The sequence below is a fragment of the Emys orbicularis genome, chromosome 15, assembly GCF_028017835.1.
Source record: "Emys orbicularis isolate rEmyOrb1 chromosome 15, rEmyOrb1.hap1, whole genome shotgun sequence".
NCBI lineage: Eukaryota > Metazoa > Chordata > Testudines > Emydidae > Emys > Emys orbicularis.
This window is the reverse complement of record NC_088697.1, coordinates 29,321,654-29,340,387: the sequence shown is the minus strand read 5'-3', so window position 1 is coordinate 29,340,387 and position 18,734 is coordinate 29,321,654. Positions and strand designations below refer to the sequence as shown.

The window sequence follows — 18,734 nt, the reverse complement described above, 5'->3', positions numbered from 1 at the left end:
GGTGGGGGCCAAGGGAGCAGCACAGGGGCGCTGGGGTGGGGGCAAAGGGGCCTCTAATGTGACTCTCAGATCCTAGGGGCAGGTGAAGGGGCTGGGAAGCGGTTGGCAGGTAGATCCCCCATCCTTTTTCTTGTGAATAGAACATATTTTGTCCTGGAGTCGAGGATACAAACCCCATGGACCCTGTGAAGGGCACCTGTTCAAAGCAGATACTCCCCCTAATTCTCTTTTTTCTCTTATAGGCGTTAAGCGTAGGACCCGTGCTGCTTCCTGAGGGACATTTGTGCTAATGATGGCGGCTCCTGCTCACCCAGAGGACATGCTGACTCAAGTGACCCAACTCTGGAGTATGCTGGATGAGATGGCAGAAAGCACCCCTGAGAGTTACCACAGATTCATGCAGCAGCGGCTGGAGGATGCAAAGCAATATTGCGCTCCCCCTGAACCACATCTTTGCCTACAGACCCACATACTGGTACGCGGGGCAAGGGCTTATACTATGAAAGAGCCATGAGTTTCCAGTAGGATCTCACCCGGCAATGGTAGTGCCTGGAAGATGCTTCCAGCTGCAAAAAGGCCCTAACCAGCCACTATTAGCTGAGCTGTGTCATGGGAGCCCTCACAGGCTATCTGAATACCCTTGGGAGTGGGTGAAGGTCCTTCTGAGCACCAGTGTTCACTGCTAGAGACCCAAGAGAACTGAGACACCAGTGAGGGATGGAATGAGGATATCATTCAGCCTACTGGCTCAATAAGGTTAAAAAAGGATTTGATTTTTGTGAGGAAAAACAGCCTCTGCAGTGCCACTGGCTAGGATAAAAATAATAAAAGTTCTCATGCTTTGTGCTTCAGGGTGTGAGCCAGTGCTCCTTCCCAAAATACACTATCATGGAGGGCACAAAGAGGTGCATTGTGGAAGATTTTTATTTTCACAGAAGCATTGGGCAATAGCCATTGTCAGAGTCAGGTTACCCAACTGGTCTATATGCCTGTGGGAAAAGCACCATGTTTACATGGAACTGGAAAGAGCAGCAGATGCAGATATGAATTCTAGTGTTAAATGCAAAGCCATTCCTAATTAAACCAAGCAGTGTCCATGGAAAAAGTAAGGGCCTAGAGGAGATCACGTATAATTCAGGAAGGCATACTTTGTGGGCTGAGGTTCATTAATAAACTAGAATGCATCTGTCAAGGCTGTATCCCCACTTTGAACTTTAGGGTACAAGTGTGGGGGCCTGCATGAGGACTTCTAAGCTTAACTACCAGCTTAGTTCTGGTCTGCTGCCACCATTCCCTTCCCTGGGAAGCTTTTAGAAACCTTTCACCAATTCCCTGGTGAATACAGATCCAACTCCTTGGATCTAAAAACAAGGAAAAATCAATCAGGTTCTTAAAAAGAAGGCTTTTAATTAAAGAAAAAGGTAAAAATCATCTCTGTAAAATCAGTATGGAAAATAACTTTACAGGGTAATCAAACTTAAAGAGCTCAGAGGACCCCCCTCTGTCTTAGGTTCAAAGTACAGCAAACAAAGATAAACACTCTAGTAAAAGGTACATTTACAAGTTGAGAAAACAAAGTAAAACTAAGACGCCTTGCCTGGCTTTTTACTTACAAGTTTGAAATATGAGAGACTTGTTTAGAAAGATGGGGAGAACCTGGATTGATGTCTGGTCCCCCTCAGTCCCAAGAGCGAACAACCCCTTAAACAAAAAGCACACCAAAGCCTCCCCCCCCCCAGATTTGAAAGTATCTTGTCCCCTTATTGGTCCTTTAGGTCAGGTGTCAGCCAGGTTACCCGAGCTTCTTAACCCTTTACAGGTAAAAGGATTTTGGAGTCTCTGGCCAGGAGGGATTTTATAGTACTGTACACAGGAGAGCTGTTACCCTTCCCTTTATAGTTATGACAGCATCCCATTGTGATAGAGCTGGATTCCTAGCTCTGAGATTCTGTCAGAATTGATGATCATAGCAGATCACTTAATGTAACATGTAAATCCAGGATATATTCTGCATCTAAGAGCACAGTAAACCTTGAGAGGGTGAACCCCATAACTTGAGCTGGATACTGGTACCTCTGGGCAGTGAATACAAGTCTTTAGAGAGGCAACTCTCCCACCTTGTGCTATGGAAGTAGCCAGCTCCTAGATACTAGAAACCTGATTCTCCTCTCATACTATTGCAGCAGTGTAACTCCATTGACTGCAGTGGAAGTACTCCCCGGTTATACTGGCACAACCATAGGTCACAGTCAGACTCTAAAGCAGTGCTGGTTTGTTGTTGAATGTCCTACATAGCACAGACTGTGACAAGACTCGTACTGTTGCTGTTTCTGGTAAAAAGGCCCCTTTGTGTCCCTAAAATCAATGTTCATAAACTGTATTTAAATCCTATCCTGCTCCTGGTGTACACCTCAGTGTATCTTTTCTTCAATACGAAAGCCCTGTGGGCAGAAACAAACATAGCTCTTTACCTGTTTTCTATAAAGTTGAACAAAGAAGTTTATAGGTAGTTAAGGATTTGGCAGTGACCTATGATTTTACTCTGTTGTTAACCATTTGGTTCCACTGCACTTTTGGATATAAGGGGACCTAAACATTTGTGGTAATTAAGTGGTTTTGGGTTCTCTTTGCAGGATCCTAATGAAAAATCATTGTTCATTAACCTCTGCAGGTGGAAAAGGGTCCCAGCTCCTAAGTCACTTACTGATCCAATACCTCTAAGTGCTGGCCCACTAGAGGAGGTGTCTGATAAAGCAGGCAAGTACATAATGGGTTCCAAAATACTCTTTGTACGTGCCACAGTTAGGACGCTTTCCTCTCATTTCTATAGTATTGTATTGGAAAGGCAAAGACATAACTTTGGCAAAGAGCAGCCCTTTTAGAATGCCATTGACTGGCATATAGCTCGCAACTTGAAGGTGGAGGAGGCATAGACTGAACCCTAAGTAAAATTGGTTGTTCCTTCTGAAAAAGCAGAACATCACACTAAATGCTTAAGTGCCTTGCAGGATTGGGGCTTTAGCGCATGTACCAATCTTTAAACACACGAGTAGTCTCAGTTCCATTAAATGCAGGGAAATTACTTCCATGCTTAACTTTACACATGTACATAAGTGGTCTGCTGGATGGGAGTGGTATTTTCTACAGGTCAGTTTTCTGGAACCAGCTCCTCATAGGAAACCACAGATCAAGCCACTCCCTATTCATATTATTGATTCTTCAAAACATTCAATAATGAAAAGCATCAAAATTATTCTTAATATAGGTTAATATATTCTTAATATATGGCAGATGGTGTATTCTATCCCCTATAAAACAGATTGTAGCAGTACAGCAATAATTTTTGACACTCATTGTTTTTCTAGAGATTTACTCCATCATAGATATTGCATATAATCCGACTGTTCTTCAGCGAGAGGAGAACCAAGCAGAAATGGATCACTTGATCCGTCTGACATTTAAATACATTGAGGAGCATTACAACCTCTCTCTCTCCCACTCTTACCACATTGCAACATTCACACTCAAAGGAAGCCTGAAAAGGATGAAACAGAGTCTGGGAGGAGGGCCACTACCAGCTCCACTTTTCAACAAGAACATGAGGAATGGTACGTACACTTTTTAAATTACTGTCAAGAAATGGTGTAATGGAAATGGGAAAGGTCCTGTCCATGTGAGGGGTGGCTACAATGTTACTTTCCATCTCCATGAAATCTAAAGACTATTGAAACTGACTTGTACCCTGTTCCTGCGAGATGCTGAGCATCTTGCAGGCTTGGGCCCAGTAGAATCAGGCCTTTGTGGTGTCACTGTAAGGTACAGAACACTGGAAACTTGAGTTTCAATCTTGTACCTACTTACAAATAAAATTGGAAATGAGGAGTGAAGATGGAAAGAGCTCATGAAATTAGTATACAAGCTTTAGCAGCTGAGTTCATAATCACAAAGCTGAGACTTATGTTTTGGCACATTTTGCCAACTGGTATAAATCCATCAGTTAAATCTACAGCTAAACTATTTCTAAGAAGATATTTTAGTAACTACCTGTGTGACTAATATTTTTTCTGGAAGAACTGACACTGGACCAGCTGAAGCACAACCTCAGAGAGGAGGATCGCAATAATGCTACGCTGCTGCTGAACAAGGATGTTACACAGTCTAAAGTGCATCTGATAGAAGAGATTGCCAGTATGGAGCTGCCAGAGGAGCCAATCACACCTGCCTATGAACTGACCTTTGCAAAGGATGCAAATGGGAAACCTCTAAAGATTGAACTGAAAGTTGAATTGCCTAAAGTTAGTTCCGTTTCTGAATGTGAACTGAGCATTTCAAGGGTAAGTTTTGCAGGAATGAAAACCTGTGTTTTCTCTCTGCTGAACCCAAACAGGCTTAGAAAGCCACTTAAACTAACATATATACTTGCTCACGGAGTATTTTAATTTGCCTGTTTTAGGATGATGTAATCGTTGAAGTCCCTGAAAAATACAGATTACAGCTGGATTTGCCAGAATTGGTCGATGAAGAAGCAACTACAGCAACATTTAACAAAGGGAAAGGTGTGTTGCTTATCATAATGCCAATTTCCTAAAGAAAATGTTAGGGACACCAGGTTCTCACAGAGTTAGTGGGTATGTGTCACTCTTAAAGATTAAAAGGAAGGTTTATGGTAAAGATCTTACCAATATGTAGAAATCAGTATCACTGTGTTATTCTAAGTATCTGTTTTGCTGTCTGTGCACACACAATTTCTTTTAGAGAACAGAGGGTGATGAAGTTTACATAGAGAGGAAGTGTACAGTATATAGAGTAGGAAGGAATTCTTAATACAAGTTGTAAACATTTAAGGGTTACTTAGATCATTTTATCTCTAACACGAGTCTACATTATAAACTTTACTACCATGTCCAGTTTGTCAATCAGTAGAGCAATAAAGGGTGATAAACTTTGAAGAAATTGTGTTTTCCTTTCTGGTTTTACTCTGCTGAAAAAACTCTTATTCGGTGTTAGCAAACTGTTTCTTTTTAAATAGAGGATTTAATTCTGCTGAAAGATGGTGACATTGATGATGCATGGCATGTAACAGTGCAAGCTCTCCCACAACCTGGCTTCTTTTTCAAATAGATCTGCAGGGGTTACCTTTAAAAGGTGAGGTGAGCAGTTTCCAAAGCCAATTCAGTCACTGGCTCTTCTGCTGATACTACTGAGGGCAGCTGTGCGCTAAGAGTTGGCCTTAACCCACCAATGCAATGGTATTGCAATCTCAGCAGAACTAGGCAACATAACAGTAGTGCTCTAGAACTAGTCTGCCAATTTAAAGACTATTTACATAATGAATATTAAAGCTCAAGAACCCTATGAATGAAGGTATCTACCAAAAGGGTTTCTCTACTATAAACACTTCCCAAGTGCCTGCTAAACCCAGGGTTGTGAGTTCAATCCTTGAGGAGGCCACTTAGGGATCTGGGGCAAAATCAGTACTTGGTCCTGCTAGTGAAGGCAGGGGGCTGGACTCGATGACCTTTCAAGGTCCCTTCCAGTTCTAGGAGATAGGATATCTCCATATATTATTATTTAATTTTAACAGACTAATTTACTCATGAGCCGCAATTCTTAGTTTTCCTCCTTTTTTGTTCTGCAACAGTCACAAGGATTGCATCTAAAGACTGCCTTTCTATAGTTATAGGTCAGACTGAAAAGTGTTCATGTACATGAGCTGCCCTAGTTGGAGTGTATAGCATGCAACAGGGCACTGCAACACACAGCCCAATACATACAAAGGACCATTCTGCTGTTCTGCAACCTGTTCCCCAGTCAGGCTCTCAATAGGACAGTGGTCCTTTGGCACAAGGTAGTTCCTGTTTTGATTAATTTTCAGGTTATTATGGGGATGGGATAACAAGAGTGTCCAGGATTTCCGTAACCAGAATTCTAAGTACACAGTGGAGTCAGAAACGTAGATCATCCAAGTCCAGTGCTGCATGACGGTGGCTTAACAAAGATGTTACTTAACCACTTATGGCTGGAAATCTTAAGGTTAATAGGGTAAGTTGCATTTGCCCAACCAAACGGGCTGACAACTTGGATAGACTGTGCACTAGCAGTGAGGTGAGCAGCACCCACTACTAAACAGAAAAAGCACTGGGACAATTTTTATTTGTCTAACAATTCCAAAGATTTAATAGAACACATGGACTCACTAGAGAATCTGGAACTGAGAGAATTAGAACATTTTTAAACTTAAGTGCAACAACTTTTCTTCTTACCCAACCATCAAAGTTAGGCATAACTGCAACCAAGTAAAACGTTAAATAGTTCTCACAAAAATATTTCATCTCCACAGTATATTTTTTCAGTATTACCTTTAGTGGATTGTGTAGCACAACTTTACAAGAGACAATACTTAATGCAATGTATAGGGTACAGAATAAGTTTCTATATAGAATTTATTTAACCTTTTGTTCCTACCAAGCTCTCCTGGTCACTGATCAACTACATGATCCTTCTTAAGTTAACATTTCCCTTTGGAAAGTGGAATATTGGGAGTGGCCACCAATGTATCCCCCCACTGTAGGACACAATTATTAGTGTATTTGGGTACAAGTCCAATAGAAAACCATTTAAAGCATTTTACATACATTATATACATGGGACAGCACATTCGCAGTTTACTAAGGATGGGACAGTAAAGACATTTCATCTAAGAATTGTGATATCAATGACCTCAACTCATGTCAGAGATTCCTATGTCAAGAATGTCTGAAAAATCAATTTTCAAGCATCCAAGTCATCACAGAAATGATTTCCAGGGATGGAATTCCAATGGCCAAATTACACATGCTAATAATGGGTATCAACACACATAGCAAGAAAGTCTGACTGTTCTGCAGAACATTTCCATTGCAATAGGGTGTATTGTTAACATTGCAAGAGGGAAAGCAGCCATTTAAGATAATGTCATACAAAAATACACACATGTGAAAATCCACAAGGATGGGGCATGTTCTCTGTGGCATTTAGAAGAGATTTGATTTATTGTTTTGATAGCCTGATTAGTGTAACTTCTCTCTTGCCCTTTTTTTTTTTTTTAAAGTCCTCTAAAAGAGATCACTTAGCTGTGAAAATCTGAGCTACTGTTGAATTTCAAAGAGGAATTGGAATGTGAACCCTTTGTCCTATGAAAAAATATTCCTCCTCTCAATGTGTGCCTGTCACTCTCACTAATACTAGCAGGAGAACAGACCACTTAGGGTTCACCTTTAAAAAAAAAAAAAAAAAAAAAAAACTTACAAATTCTTTTGCACAGATGTTTACAATCTGGGTCTCTTATTTCTGAGAACACAAGAGATTATATATCTGTGTATGCTCCCCCCCCCCCCCCCCCCCCAATTCAGGAGTGCTCACATGATTTTAAATCCAAAACACTTGACCTTTTTTTTGAGAAACATTGGCAAATTCATTAACTGTATAAAATACAGTATAACTGTATATTGCTCTGTAAAGCCTTCTGCAAACTATTTATCTGTACAGACTGGTAAAAATTACCAGTTAATATACATATTTAAAATAAAAAAGGAAAATTTGTTTCATAGAGTCTAATCACTGAAATATAAATAGCTTGATTAGAACAGAACAATGTGACCTAGGAAAGTCTTGGTTGTTTGGTTCGATTATAGCAGCATGGTTGTTGGCCTTTCAAGGAACTTTTTGAACTCAGCAAGCCACTGGGCTCCAACTGCTCCATCCACAACTCGGTGGTCACAACTAAGAGTAACTGACATCATGCTGGCCACATCAAACCTGGGAAGAGAAACAAAATCCCATATTTAGCACTCTGCAAGTTGGTTAGCAAAGATTTGTCAGCCAGTGATATTCACACACCACCCAGAACTTTTATAAAAGATAAACACCAAAGGGTGTTAGTCTTGTAGTACTCAGATCTACATTTATATCTCCACAAATGCTTATGATGAAGATCTACATGATAGAGTAGATCATATCCTTCATTTTCTGAAATTAGGTGATCCCTTTGGAACATGCAGTTCTATTTAATAAAATGCAAATACATTCGTGATAAAACTTCACTCCACCTCCATGCTAAGTCACACTCGAGGCCTGTCTACCTCAGGGTGAGTTTTCAGGCAGTAAGATTGCCTTTTATCTATACAACGCATCATTCATTTGCTCACCAGATTCAAAAGTCTGCACTGTGCCAGTCAAAATTTACCAACAAAATATGGTCCTGTGAGAAAGGCACTAATCTAGGATTTAGGAGACAAAGGTTCAAATCCTTCCTCTGCCACACATTTCCTGTGCGACCTTGAGCAAATTATTTACTCTCTGTGCCTCAGGCCCCCATCTTACAGATGGGGATAATAGGACTTCCCTATCTCACAGGGGCATTGTGCGGGGAAATACATTAACGATTGTGAGATGGTTGGATAATATGGCAATGGGAGCCACATAAGTACCTAACATAGCTAAACTGAAAACAGATTGATAAGATTTGCCTATACAATGTATTTAAAATTATGATGTATCAAAAGCAGCTCATGAAGCGCAACAGTTGCACTGTGCAATACTGCAAAATATTGATCATTTGATGGGGAAATTAGAATACTAGCCATTATTCCAAAGTAAATGTCACCTGTTTGAAGAGTTAACTGAATCTGGATAATGCTCTATTTAATACTTACCCCTTCTCATTATTTGCTGGCACCAGCCTGTTCTCTGAAGTACCAACTGCCAGAATACATGCCTGAGGTGGATTGATTATGGCAGAGAAATTCTTAATCCCATACATTCCTAAATTGGAAACCGTAAAAGTGCCTCCCTACAGGAAATAAACACACAGATTAATATATGGAACTTCACACAGCATGTTAATTAACATGGCTAAACTAGAGCATTGACTTGAAAGTTCCTATTCTGAAGCAGTCATTTGACTGATATGTCATGAAATTGTTGAATTTTTTTTTTTTTTTTAAGTTGGGGACAATCACAGCTGCAGTAATTACTAACACACCAAGCGCCTCACCTGGAATTCGTGGGGCTGAAGTTTACCTTCCCGTGCTTTGGCTGCCAAAGAGGCAACATCTTTACTAATGGAAGCCAGTCCCTTTATGTGCGCATTGAACACGATGGGAGTTATAAGCCCTGCAGGAGTACTCACGGCAATGCTAACATCCACTACATGATTTCTGTAAGACACAATGGAGACACAACCCAGATTACTTGAGCAGGACACAAAGATTTTTTTGAAAGCATTAAAGCCACCTTGTATAAACAAGTAGTTACTGTCAAGTCCATTAAATCTAGTGCCCAGGCCTCACTCACAAGGGCACATGAAGAAAAGTATATGAAGTACTGAGAATCCCTTGAGTTTTACACTGCAACTGCTCCCATTCCTCCAGCCTTTATGAGATCCTGCCAAAAGCGTGGGAGAATTGCTCCATTTTGCTATTAACACCATAATGAATAAAGTTACTAGCTACATTTGGACCATATACTTACTGCCTGATAACAGTGTCCAACCATGAGGAATTGGCTTCAGGCACCTTCACACATGCCAGAGCTGAAGCTTTAATGATGAAATCATTGACAGAAAGCTTAACGTTCTCTGACACCTCCTGTAAAGAGAAGACAGAGGTTTGAAACATCAGTGATTTGCTCACTCCTTAGAGTCACCACAAAAACGGAATTAGTTTGCATAAACACGAGACTACACGGCCTGTTTACACTTACTGCGTGATCCTATCACAGTCAATCTGGCACATCTCTAAGAGGAAACAACATCTGAAAGTGTCTTAAACCCATTTAACATTTGCGTCTCCCCCCTTGTAGTCTGAGAAGCAGCATTCAGTTTTGGGATATGTGTTATCTTCATTTCTCCAAAAGAAAAAACTCGGCTCAGAAGCAGCATCTTGTTTACGGTTTGATCCTGCTCTTTATCCTATTTTCTAGCTGAGGCAACAATAGTAAAAGAAAGATGTGCAGGTTGTCTAGGATTCAATGTGATCTGGTTGACAATGGGCAGTGTTTGGATGAATAAGACTTCTCCACACTCTGTCACAAGAGGGTCAAGACCTGAACAGCAGGAGGCAGCAAACTTTGGATGCGAAGGAACCCGTTCTTCCCAAGTCCAGCTGGCTCAACACTGAAGAACAGACGCAGGAGGCTCACCATACTGGTTATCTCCCTGTCCGCTCAGACCCACACCACAACCCTTCAGTAGTGTTACCTTATTAAGTTCTTTCCTGAGCTCCAGTATTTCTCCCACATTTATATCAATAGATAGATAGTAGTGAGGTATTGTTTGTTTAGACTGCATCAAACGCTGAGCAATGACCTGAAGGGAAACAGAGCAGGTCATTAAAACACAACACACTTTGCAAAATGGGTTTCCATCCAAGTTAAAAGTAGGGCTGACAATGCACGCCACTGTCTTCGATGCACACATTATAGCACAATTGGGTTTGGTCCAAGTGTCTTTGGAGTTGCTACATAAAGCCCACTGAACAGCAGACAATAGCCAAAAGACCAATATAAGGATTTTGCATTTTTAAAACAGCTAGAATTTATACCCCTACTCTCCTTGTATTCTCCTAGGCTTTTGCTGGATGGAGCAGAGAGATGAACAGATGGGCTGGGACAGAGGAAAACTTTGTTATGGTGATTTGGGAAGCATCTTAGTTTTGGGGACATTGGTCCTAACTGTTATTTGTATTTTAGAGAGATTGTACATGAGGCCAGAAACGTTGTATGGATGCATTTTTATAAACGCAATAAAGCAGTTGCTGTATATAAAAGGCACCTCCACAAGAAGATCTCGCCCTCCCCTTCAAATGAAGTTCATTACACCAGAAAAGAGAGATTCGGCTAACAGGAATGGTTGTCCATTATAAGGCACCAGACACCTAGAGACACGTCACCCTACTATAAATCACTAATAGCAGTAAAAATGAGAGAGGGATTTTGCTTCAACTTTCATTTCTCGAGATGTGGGTGGATCTCACCCTAGTCCCTTTTTTTGGGTACATCAACCACCATGACACGATTTGGCACAACTGGCCGTCTCTGCTCGAGGTGCAAACTGGGATAGAAGGATTGCTGCAGACTAGGGCTGAGGTGCATTGACAAAGCTGTGGACAGAGAGAGACCTCGCAGGTCAGAATGGAGGTGCATCAGCAAAGCTGCATGGGGGAAGCTTGCTCAACACCTGCCAGTTCTATGCCTTGCTCAAGCCAGCGCTATTAAATCACTTCTTCCACCAGGTTCCCTACTCTTCAGCCCTCCAGGTTAAAAGGGACCTTAGTCAACAGTGGTTAAATGTTTAATGTTTCTGGAAAGATTCCTATGTGTAAATACAATCTCCTCTTTAAAGGGAGAGAAAGAAGGAAAACCTCTTACCCTCCGAACATTACTGATGGGGATATCTGTGAAGACGCCTGAAGGAGGTGGTGCTGCTGTTGGAGCTGCAGGTGCAACAGGAGCTGCCTGGGCCTATATGCAAAGAGAGACACAGACAGACATTGTTCAGATGTGAGCTGGGATTTGTAAGAAACTAGAAATCAGCATTACGGAGACAAGCTTTGGGATAACTCCTGTGAATAAGGCTGTGGTGGAAAACAGATGGCTGAAACACGGCTACTCTCCCCACTTCCAGGTCACCTTCTTTAATAAGCAGAAGGCACTCCCCTCCTATAGCTTCCTACCCTAATGCATTTTAAGTGATTCACAAACCCAAATGTTAAGGCCTTAATAATGATGTGGTGTTTGTGGGTATATGAAACATATGGTATTGATATCTGTAGCTACTATATTCTAATTAAGGACTGGTAATAAATATTAGTGATAGGAACCAGCCTATAAGGTTACAGCTACAAAGCAGAACTCCATCAGACAATGATTGGAAAGTAAGGATGACTGCAGGAGACTTTCAGTTTTTAATATTTGACTTCCTTTGATTTTCCCCTCCTAAGCTGCATTCCTCCAGGCTCCGCCACTCCATCAGCTGTTCTGTTACTATGGTAATGGGGACCATATAAACACCTGGAGAGGCAGGATGTGCTTCTGCAGCAAAATTCCAAAGTGACAAATTAAAAAAGGAGAACATCTTGTCTCACGTTTCTGAAGTCCTACACATGCTGACTCCCCAACACTTTCAGATACAACATTCCACACTGTCCAATCACCAGCACAACTGTCAGTCTTCAGAACGCCCGTACTTCACCTGCTGGTTGCAGTCTTCAGCTGCTTCCAAAGAACAGCAGGTAGCTCTACACTTCTGTCATAACAACTACTAATGCGGTAGTACAAGATCTCACAGATTTCAGTCCTACTCACAGGGACAACCTTTGGAGGCACAAATGACTCAATATCTTTCTTCGTGATTCTGCCATCTGGTCCAGTACCTGGTGGAGGGACATGTGAAATGTAAGATGATTTCACGCAATGCCATATTGGGAAAATGCAAGTTAAAATGAAACCCATTCCCTTTCTAACCCAGTCACTTAGCACAGCAATTGGACATTCGGCTGTAATCCATGACCGGAAAACATTTTCGATGGACTGTGAGGGAATGGACAGCTCAGCACATATCTAAGGGCAGCAGAGACTTGGATAAGAACGGAAATGGCAACTCACCTTTCACCTGCACAATGTCAATTCCTCTTTCTGCTGCCAATTTCTTCGCCAGGGGGCTAATTATTACCCTTCCTTTATGTGCGGGAGCCCCAGGTGATGTGACTGCTGGAGCTGAAGGGGCAGTGGGCTGGGGAGGAGGAGCTGCTGCCTTAAGAGAATGGGTTAGACACAGTCATTAGCTGCACAGACATTCAGCTAAAGTCTTAAAGTTTCACTTAATAAGTATGAGGAGATTTAACATGCAAAGAGAATATGGGCATCTGGTTACCAGAAACCAACTAGAGAATGTTCACAGATCAGCAACAAAAGTGATCAGGGGCTGATTTAGGAGATTAAGGAAGAGAATGAGGGCTAAATCAGCAGAAATGTGGCTAGAGTGAGGATCAGAGGTGTGGAACATAATACTACAGGTATGGGGGAGAAGAATTATTTAGGAAGGTACAGAGAAATAGATGACATTATTTAGTCTATCAGAATGCCTTTCTGGGAGTGCGACTGATTAGGTTGTGGAATCATCTCCCAGAGGAAGGGGCAGTAAGTGACTTGTATCCCCATCATTTCATAGATTCATAGATGCTAGGACTGGAAGGGACCTCGAGAGGTCATCGAGTCCAGTCCCCTGCCCTCATGGCAGGACCATTTGGGGCATTTAAAACTAGAACGGGCAGCGGCCTGTATTACAGACATAGGGAACAACCTCCATCAGTTCCCAGAGGATAGACTAGCTTGTGCTAACAGGTTGTATCCATCTCACATTATCCTTCCACTCATGAAACCACAAACACATTATTGGAGTTCAAGCTTCACAAGGTCCAAACCAGCAGGATTATTCAGGTCAGATTAGCAACTGCTAATGGTCCCCCGCACTTCTCTTCCCCATCAGAGATAGTCTTTACCGGAGGGGGAGGACTGGGTAGTGGTGCTTGTGGTTTGATGTCAGCTACTCCGGTCTCCCTGTAGTCAGCAAATGCTGGAATATCAGACTCCTTCTCCACAATGATACAGAGTGGGGTTCCTAATGGCACATCCCTTGTTCCTTCAGACACCATAATTTTTGCCAGGTAACCTTCTTCCTGCACTTCAAAGCCTTAAAAGAAAATGACTGATGAATGCTGGGGAAGACCAAATAACCAGAAGGTTGGCATTGATGTCTCACAATCTCAACACACTGGCACAATGAAGAGTTCTTCTAGATGATGCTTTCAGTCTCCCCTCAGTAACTAAATCCCTGCCACTTTTTAACAGATCTTTAAACCAACACTGAATGGGGAGAAGTCTCCACATACCGCAGGTCTAACACAACAGGGCTGATGCAAAGCTGGGAGCTGCTATTAGCAGCTCCATCACCTAGAACTACAAGAGGACAAGAAATAGCTTTAAATTGCTTCTTTTACATTGCACCAAGGCCTACTGCTCTTTGCAGCTGGAAGAGAAGAGGCTGGTTTGAAGCTCTACTGTGGATCACTCTCTCTCCAGAGGTTATAGAACAATCTATGGTCCCTCTCAGGGTTAGAGATTTCTCACCTATCGTGGCTTTGTCTGTTTCAATTTCTGCCAGTAAGTCTCCTTCACTGAGTTTCTCACCAACCTTCTTCTCCCACCTCTGAACCGTGCCCATTGTCATCGTAGGCGAGAGAGCAGGGAGAAGAATCTATGGAGTCAAAAGAATGCGAGCGTATCATAACAGATAACTGAAAGCCAACAGGAACAGGAGCATGACTTCAAACTCCAACAAGCGTGTTACCCTTGAGAATGAGCCAGCACCAATATGTTCCTGGGCCTGCCTAACCCAATGGAGCAGGGTGCGATGTTGTTGTTGCCAGATCTCTGGTTTAGCTTCTTTAAACAAGACTTAAATTAAGGAAGAAAATTGAGAGGCAACAACTGAGGGATTTTCCTGTTGGGATTCTGCTTTGCCTGTTTAGTGCTAGTAAATAATCATCACCTAGCACTTATATAACACTTTTTACCTGTAGAGCCCAAGTGATGGGGAAATTGAGACACAGATAAGTGGAGTGCCTTGTCTGAGGTCACACAGCAAGTCAGTGGCAGAAATAGAAATAAAACTCCCAATTCCCAGAACAGGTGAGGTTCCCCCAACTCCATTTGGAATCTGACTCCTTAACACAATGCTATGAAAAACGAAGGGGTGGATGGGAAGAGCTATGCTGGGAGTGACATACCCTGGCCCTCAGAGCAGTCAGGTACTACAGTGATAGGCACTTTAGATATGCATGAAATAATAATGATGTGTACAATTTTGCAAGACCAAAGGGGCCATACAAGTACTTATGATAAAGAAACATAGGATACTGTAGTAGTACTAGGCAGTCACAGAGATACCTCAGCATCTAACCACATTAGAACTAACCATGCACAACTGTTTTCAAAGCTTAACTGATTGGGGTCCCACCCCTGAAGCCCATTTTAAATCTGTAGGATAGATCGACTGCCACACTCCTGCAGCGAGAGCTAATAAGGCCCATGGTTTGTATCTACATCACAGTGCCCAGGAGTTAATAGTGTTAGACAGACAGAAGACAGACACTGAAGAATAATTCACTGAGGGTATGTACATGCCCTACCTGCATGTGAGGAGGGTAGGAGCTGCCTGGAGCCTGCACAGAGGGCTGAGCTGGTGGTGGGGGAGCTGCCGCTGAAGGGGGAGGCACTGAGGCTGCTGGAGCAGCAGATGCTGCAGAATCCAAGGTAAAATTCTTAAAGGCATCAATAAACTCAGGCCTAGAAGAGGAGCGAAAGGAGCCATGAAGACAACATGGAAGATAACGTGCCTAATGCTTCATCCAGGGCACCCAAACCGCCAGGTTCCCAAGACAGCACTCTACTGAGATGTGATCGATTTACTTACTTTTCAACTGTGATACATATTACAGACCCAATAGGAACATCCCTTGTCCCTTCTGCCACCAGGATCTTGGCCAAGTAACATTCTTCCAGACTCTCAAACCCCACAGTCGCTTTGTCTGTTTCCACCTTTGCAAAAAGAGAACGATCCTGTTATGGACACACACGGACACACACACACGGACGGACGGACGGACACACACACACACACACACACACACACACACACACAGAAGGCTTCACATCAGCTCAGAATCCTCTAGTCTGATGTTTGTGGGTGAAGCTCCCTGGCATATAAAGCCATGGTGAGAATCATCTCAGCTGACAGCAGCAACTTGGCTGAAAGGGAAGAGAGACTGTAGAACAAATGAGGTTCAATCCCTCTCACAAGTAGCTAAGAAACAGCAGGCAACTCTGAGGGGTAGTGGGGTTGTGGCTGTTTTTAATCACTTCCATAAAGTGGCTTCAGAAGATTAATATTAATTTTTATTATCTGTATTTCACAGTACCTAGGAGCCCCAGACATTGATCAGGACACCGCTGTGCTAGGTGCTGTACACACACAAAACACAAAGAGGGTCCCTGCCCCAGATAACTTACAATCTAAGCATGAGAGGGACCAGATGGATAGACAGACTGACAGAGGAGTACAAGGAAACAATGAGACAATATATCAGCATGACAGGCTGTGGTCTCAGCCCACCAGCAGCCTATCTGTGGTCAAATTTTATGTAGCCCTCACAGCTTTTAAGAAGAAATCTGAAGGCAGAAAATGAGTTAGTTTTGTGGATGTTTATGGGGAGCTTCTCCCAAGCCTGAGGGGCAGCACAGGAGAAAGTACAAAGGTGCTTGTTTGAAAATTTAACAAGTGGGTAATGGAAACTGGCATTATGGGCTGAACAGAGGCAGGAGTCAACCTTCCAATGCTGAATCAGAGATAATGGCTAAGGGTGAGGAAAGAACATTTATGCCCGTTTGGGGTGACTTGTAACAAAATCCAGGGCATGCACTTAGTACGGGGACAATTTTAGAGACTATAGCCTGCCTCGTCCTCTGGTTATGGTGCAGCTTCCCACCCCACCAGAAAGCGAGAGGCCCAAGGGGAGGCCCCTCCAGAAGAACTGGCCCTTGGTACCCCATAACTGGGGTCATCCTGGTTAGGGGCGACCTCTCCACGGTACCTCTGCAATCAGATCTCCCTCGCTGATCTTCTCCCCTTCCTTCTTCTCCCACCGAGCGATAGTCCCCATCTGCATTGTAGGGGAAAGAGCCGGCAAAGGCACCTGCAAAAGAACAACCCAGCCATAGCGCAAGGGACCCTAGAACACCTTCCACCAAGAGAGGCGAGAGGCCAGTCAATGCGCTTGAATCCAGAAACAGTCAAGGTGTCAACAATAAAACGGCCATAATGCTCATGCAATAATAGTCTCACGTTTATTCAGAGCCCTTCGTCCCAAGGTGCTTCGTGACTCAGACTGACTCCGGGGAACTGCTCGCCCGCTTGAGCTCTAAAGGGCAGCTACCGACTGGCGCACACTGGAGCGGGTGGGGAAGGGGCACGGAGACAAGGGCAAATCCCAACTCGGCAGCAGATGACCGGGCTATCGGCCAGTGGGATCTAAGGGTGGCCGGGGTCACAGCCTGCGGGTTCGGGGGCCTAGGAACAGGAGAAGGGCCCGGCCAGCGAGTCTGAGAGAGGGGAGGCTGGGCTGGGGCTGTTTCCATCTCACGGGGGCTTTTCCCCCATCCTGGCCTCCCCCGCGGCTGTGGGGTCGAGGTGGGCACAGTCCCAGGGAGCTGGGGAAGAGAAAGGGGGTGACCCTGCGGCTCGGGCCGCTCCGGCTTGGGGCGGCACCCGCAGCCCCCGGCTCTGGGGGTCAGGGTCCCGGGGGGGGGGGGGTGTCCGGGTGCCCCGGCCAGGCGGGCCCCGCTCATGGGGCACCAGGGCCGGTTCCTCGTGCCCCCGGGCCCCTCACCTTCTGGTGCGGCGGGAGGCTGCACCACCGCCGGGGGACGAGGCGGGGCCAGGGCTCCCTCAGCAACAGCAGCCGCCCCGCGGGCCGGGGCCCCGGGCCGCTCCGGCCCGGCGGGGGCTGCGCGGCCCCCAGGCTCCCTCCACTCAGGGCGCGGGCCCCCCGGGCCGGACTCGCTCCCGCCGCGCCGGGCACTCGCCGCGGGGCCGCGCACGGGGCGAGGCGCCGCGCGAACACGCGCCACATGCTGCTGTGAAGCCGGGCCCCGCCAGCGGCTCCGGCAATGACCTCGCTCCCCTCCGGACTGCGGGCGCCCACCGCGCTTTACGGCAGCAGCGGCAGTGTCGCGAAGAGCCACAAAGCAGAGAGGGAAGCGGGGGGGGGCGGGACAGCAGCCGGAGCGAGGGGCTGGCTGGGAGGACAGCGCCCAGGAGACAGGGCGAGAGATCTGGGTGCGAGGAGGTCTGGGGGTGGACATGGGAGCAAGGTGGGGGAGAAGGGGTCCTTAGGGGTAGGGTGGGGATGGATGGGGGGAGTAGGGGAGGTCTGGGGGCAGGATGGGGGAGCAGGGGAGGTCTAGAGGCAGGGTGGGGATGGATGGGGGACCTGGGGACAGGATGGGGGAGCAGGGGTACCTAGGGGTAGGGTGGGGATGGATGGGGGGAGATGGGGAGGTCTGGGGGCAGGATGGGGGAGCAGGGGAGGTCTGGGGGCAGGGTGGGGATGGATGGGGGACCTGGGGACAGGATGGGGGAACAGGGGTCCCTAGGGGTAGGGTGGGGATGGATGGGAAGCAGGGGAGGTCCGGGGGCAGGTTGGGGAGTGGATGGGGAAGCACTGGGTCTGTGGAGCATGGGAGTCTGGGGTTGTATTATAGGGGAGTGGGGGCATTAGGTGCAGATTGGGGGAGTAATTGGCTAGAGGAGAGATGGGGGATAGGGTGTGTGGGATAGGAGAACAAAGGATTGGATGGGGGGATTAGGGGCAGGGAGGAATCACAGGGACTTGGGGGTCTGTAGCCCCACACCCTCTTCTGTGCTATTCACTCCCATACCTGTTAGAGGCCCTGGTGCCGAGATGGGCACTGGGGAAGTGGAAGGTTAAACACAGGCAGGTAAATACCAAACCCAGATTACGTTCAGTGCATCCTCCTGCAGCTGTCACCCCAGCGCCTCGAAGTTGCCGTTGTGCTGTCCCGCGGGGGAATGGAACTCCCTTTATGATGGCACACAGGCAAATGTTGTCATTCTTGTA

The 18,734-nt window shown here is 45.2% G+C and overlaps 2 protein-coding genes across 3 annotated transcripts; one reads left to right on the top strand and one right to left on the bottom strand.

Annotated features, from left to right (window-relative positions):
- Nucleotides 1–289: 289 nt before the first annotated feature.
- Nucleotides 290–9,064, top strand: PIH1D2 (PIH1 domain containing 2). The gene is made up of 6 exons (XM_065417435.1): nucleotides 290–475; nucleotides 2,634–2,757; nucleotides 3,366–3,608; nucleotides 4,072–4,334; nucleotides 4,454–4,556; nucleotides 8,986–9,064. Exons 1-6 carry the CDS (start codon nucleotides 290–292, stop codon nucleotides 9,015–9,017), a joined length of 951 nt encoding a protein of 316 aa, XP_065273507.1. The 3' UTR covers nucleotides 9,018–9,064.
- Nucleotides 6,159–17,726, bottom strand: DLAT (dihydrolipoamide S-acetyltransferase). Of its 2 annotated transcripts, XM_065417432.1 has the most exons (14): nucleotides 17,484–17,726; nucleotides 16,689–16,790; nucleotides 15,512–15,636; nucleotides 15,228–15,384; nucleotides 14,167–14,293; nucleotides 13,539–13,729; nucleotides 12,643–12,790; nucleotides 12,343–12,410; nucleotides 11,407–11,499; nucleotides 10,238–10,345; nucleotides 9,511–9,626; nucleotides 9,035–9,197; nucleotides 8,694–8,830; nucleotides 6,159–7,797 (listed from the first exon to the last, which is right to left on the bottom strand). In XM_065417432.1, exons 1-14 carry the CDS (start codon nucleotides 17,724–17,726, stop codon nucleotides 7,668–7,670), a joined length of 1,908 nt encoding a protein of 635 aa, XP_065273504.1. In that variant the 3' UTR covers nucleotides 6,159–7,667. The 2 variants fall into 2 exon arrangements, with proteins under 2 accessions (XP_065273504.1, XP_065273505.1); XM_065417433.1 differs by lacking the exons at nucleotides 15,228–15,384; nucleotides 15,512–15,636; nucleotides 17,484–17,726 and having other exon boundaries at nucleotides 16,689–16,778.
- Between the last annotated feature and the right edge of the window lie 1,008 nt (nucleotides 17,727–18,734).

Excerpts from the sequence above, each read along its gene's own strand:
- DLAT (XM_065417432.1), bottom strand. The coding sequence starts at position 17,726 with ATGTGGCGCGTGTTCGCGCGGCGCCTCGCCCCGTGCGCGGCCCCGCGG. Across the intron at positions 12,411-12,642 it reads TGACATTGTGCAGGTGAAAG|GTACTGGACCAGATGGCAGA; the intron begins GTGAGTTGCCAT and ends TCCCTCCACCAG. Across the intron at positions 9,627-10,237 it reads TCAGGAAAGAACTTAATAAG|GAGGTGTCAGAGAACGTTAA; the intron begins GTAACACTACTG and ends TTCTCTTTACAG.
- PIH1D2 (XM_065417435.1), top strand. The coding sequence starts at position 290 with ATGATGGCGGCTCCTGCTCACCCAGAGGACATGCTGACTCAAGTGACC. Across the intron at positions 3,609-4,071 it reads CAACAAGAACATGAGGAATG|AACTGACACTGGACCAGCTG; the intron begins GTACGTACACTT and ends TTTTTCTGGAAG. Across the intron at positions 4,335-4,453 it reads GTGAACTGAGCATTTCAAGG|GATGATGTAATCGTTGAAGT; the intron begins GTAAGTTTTGCA and ends TGCCTGTTTTAG.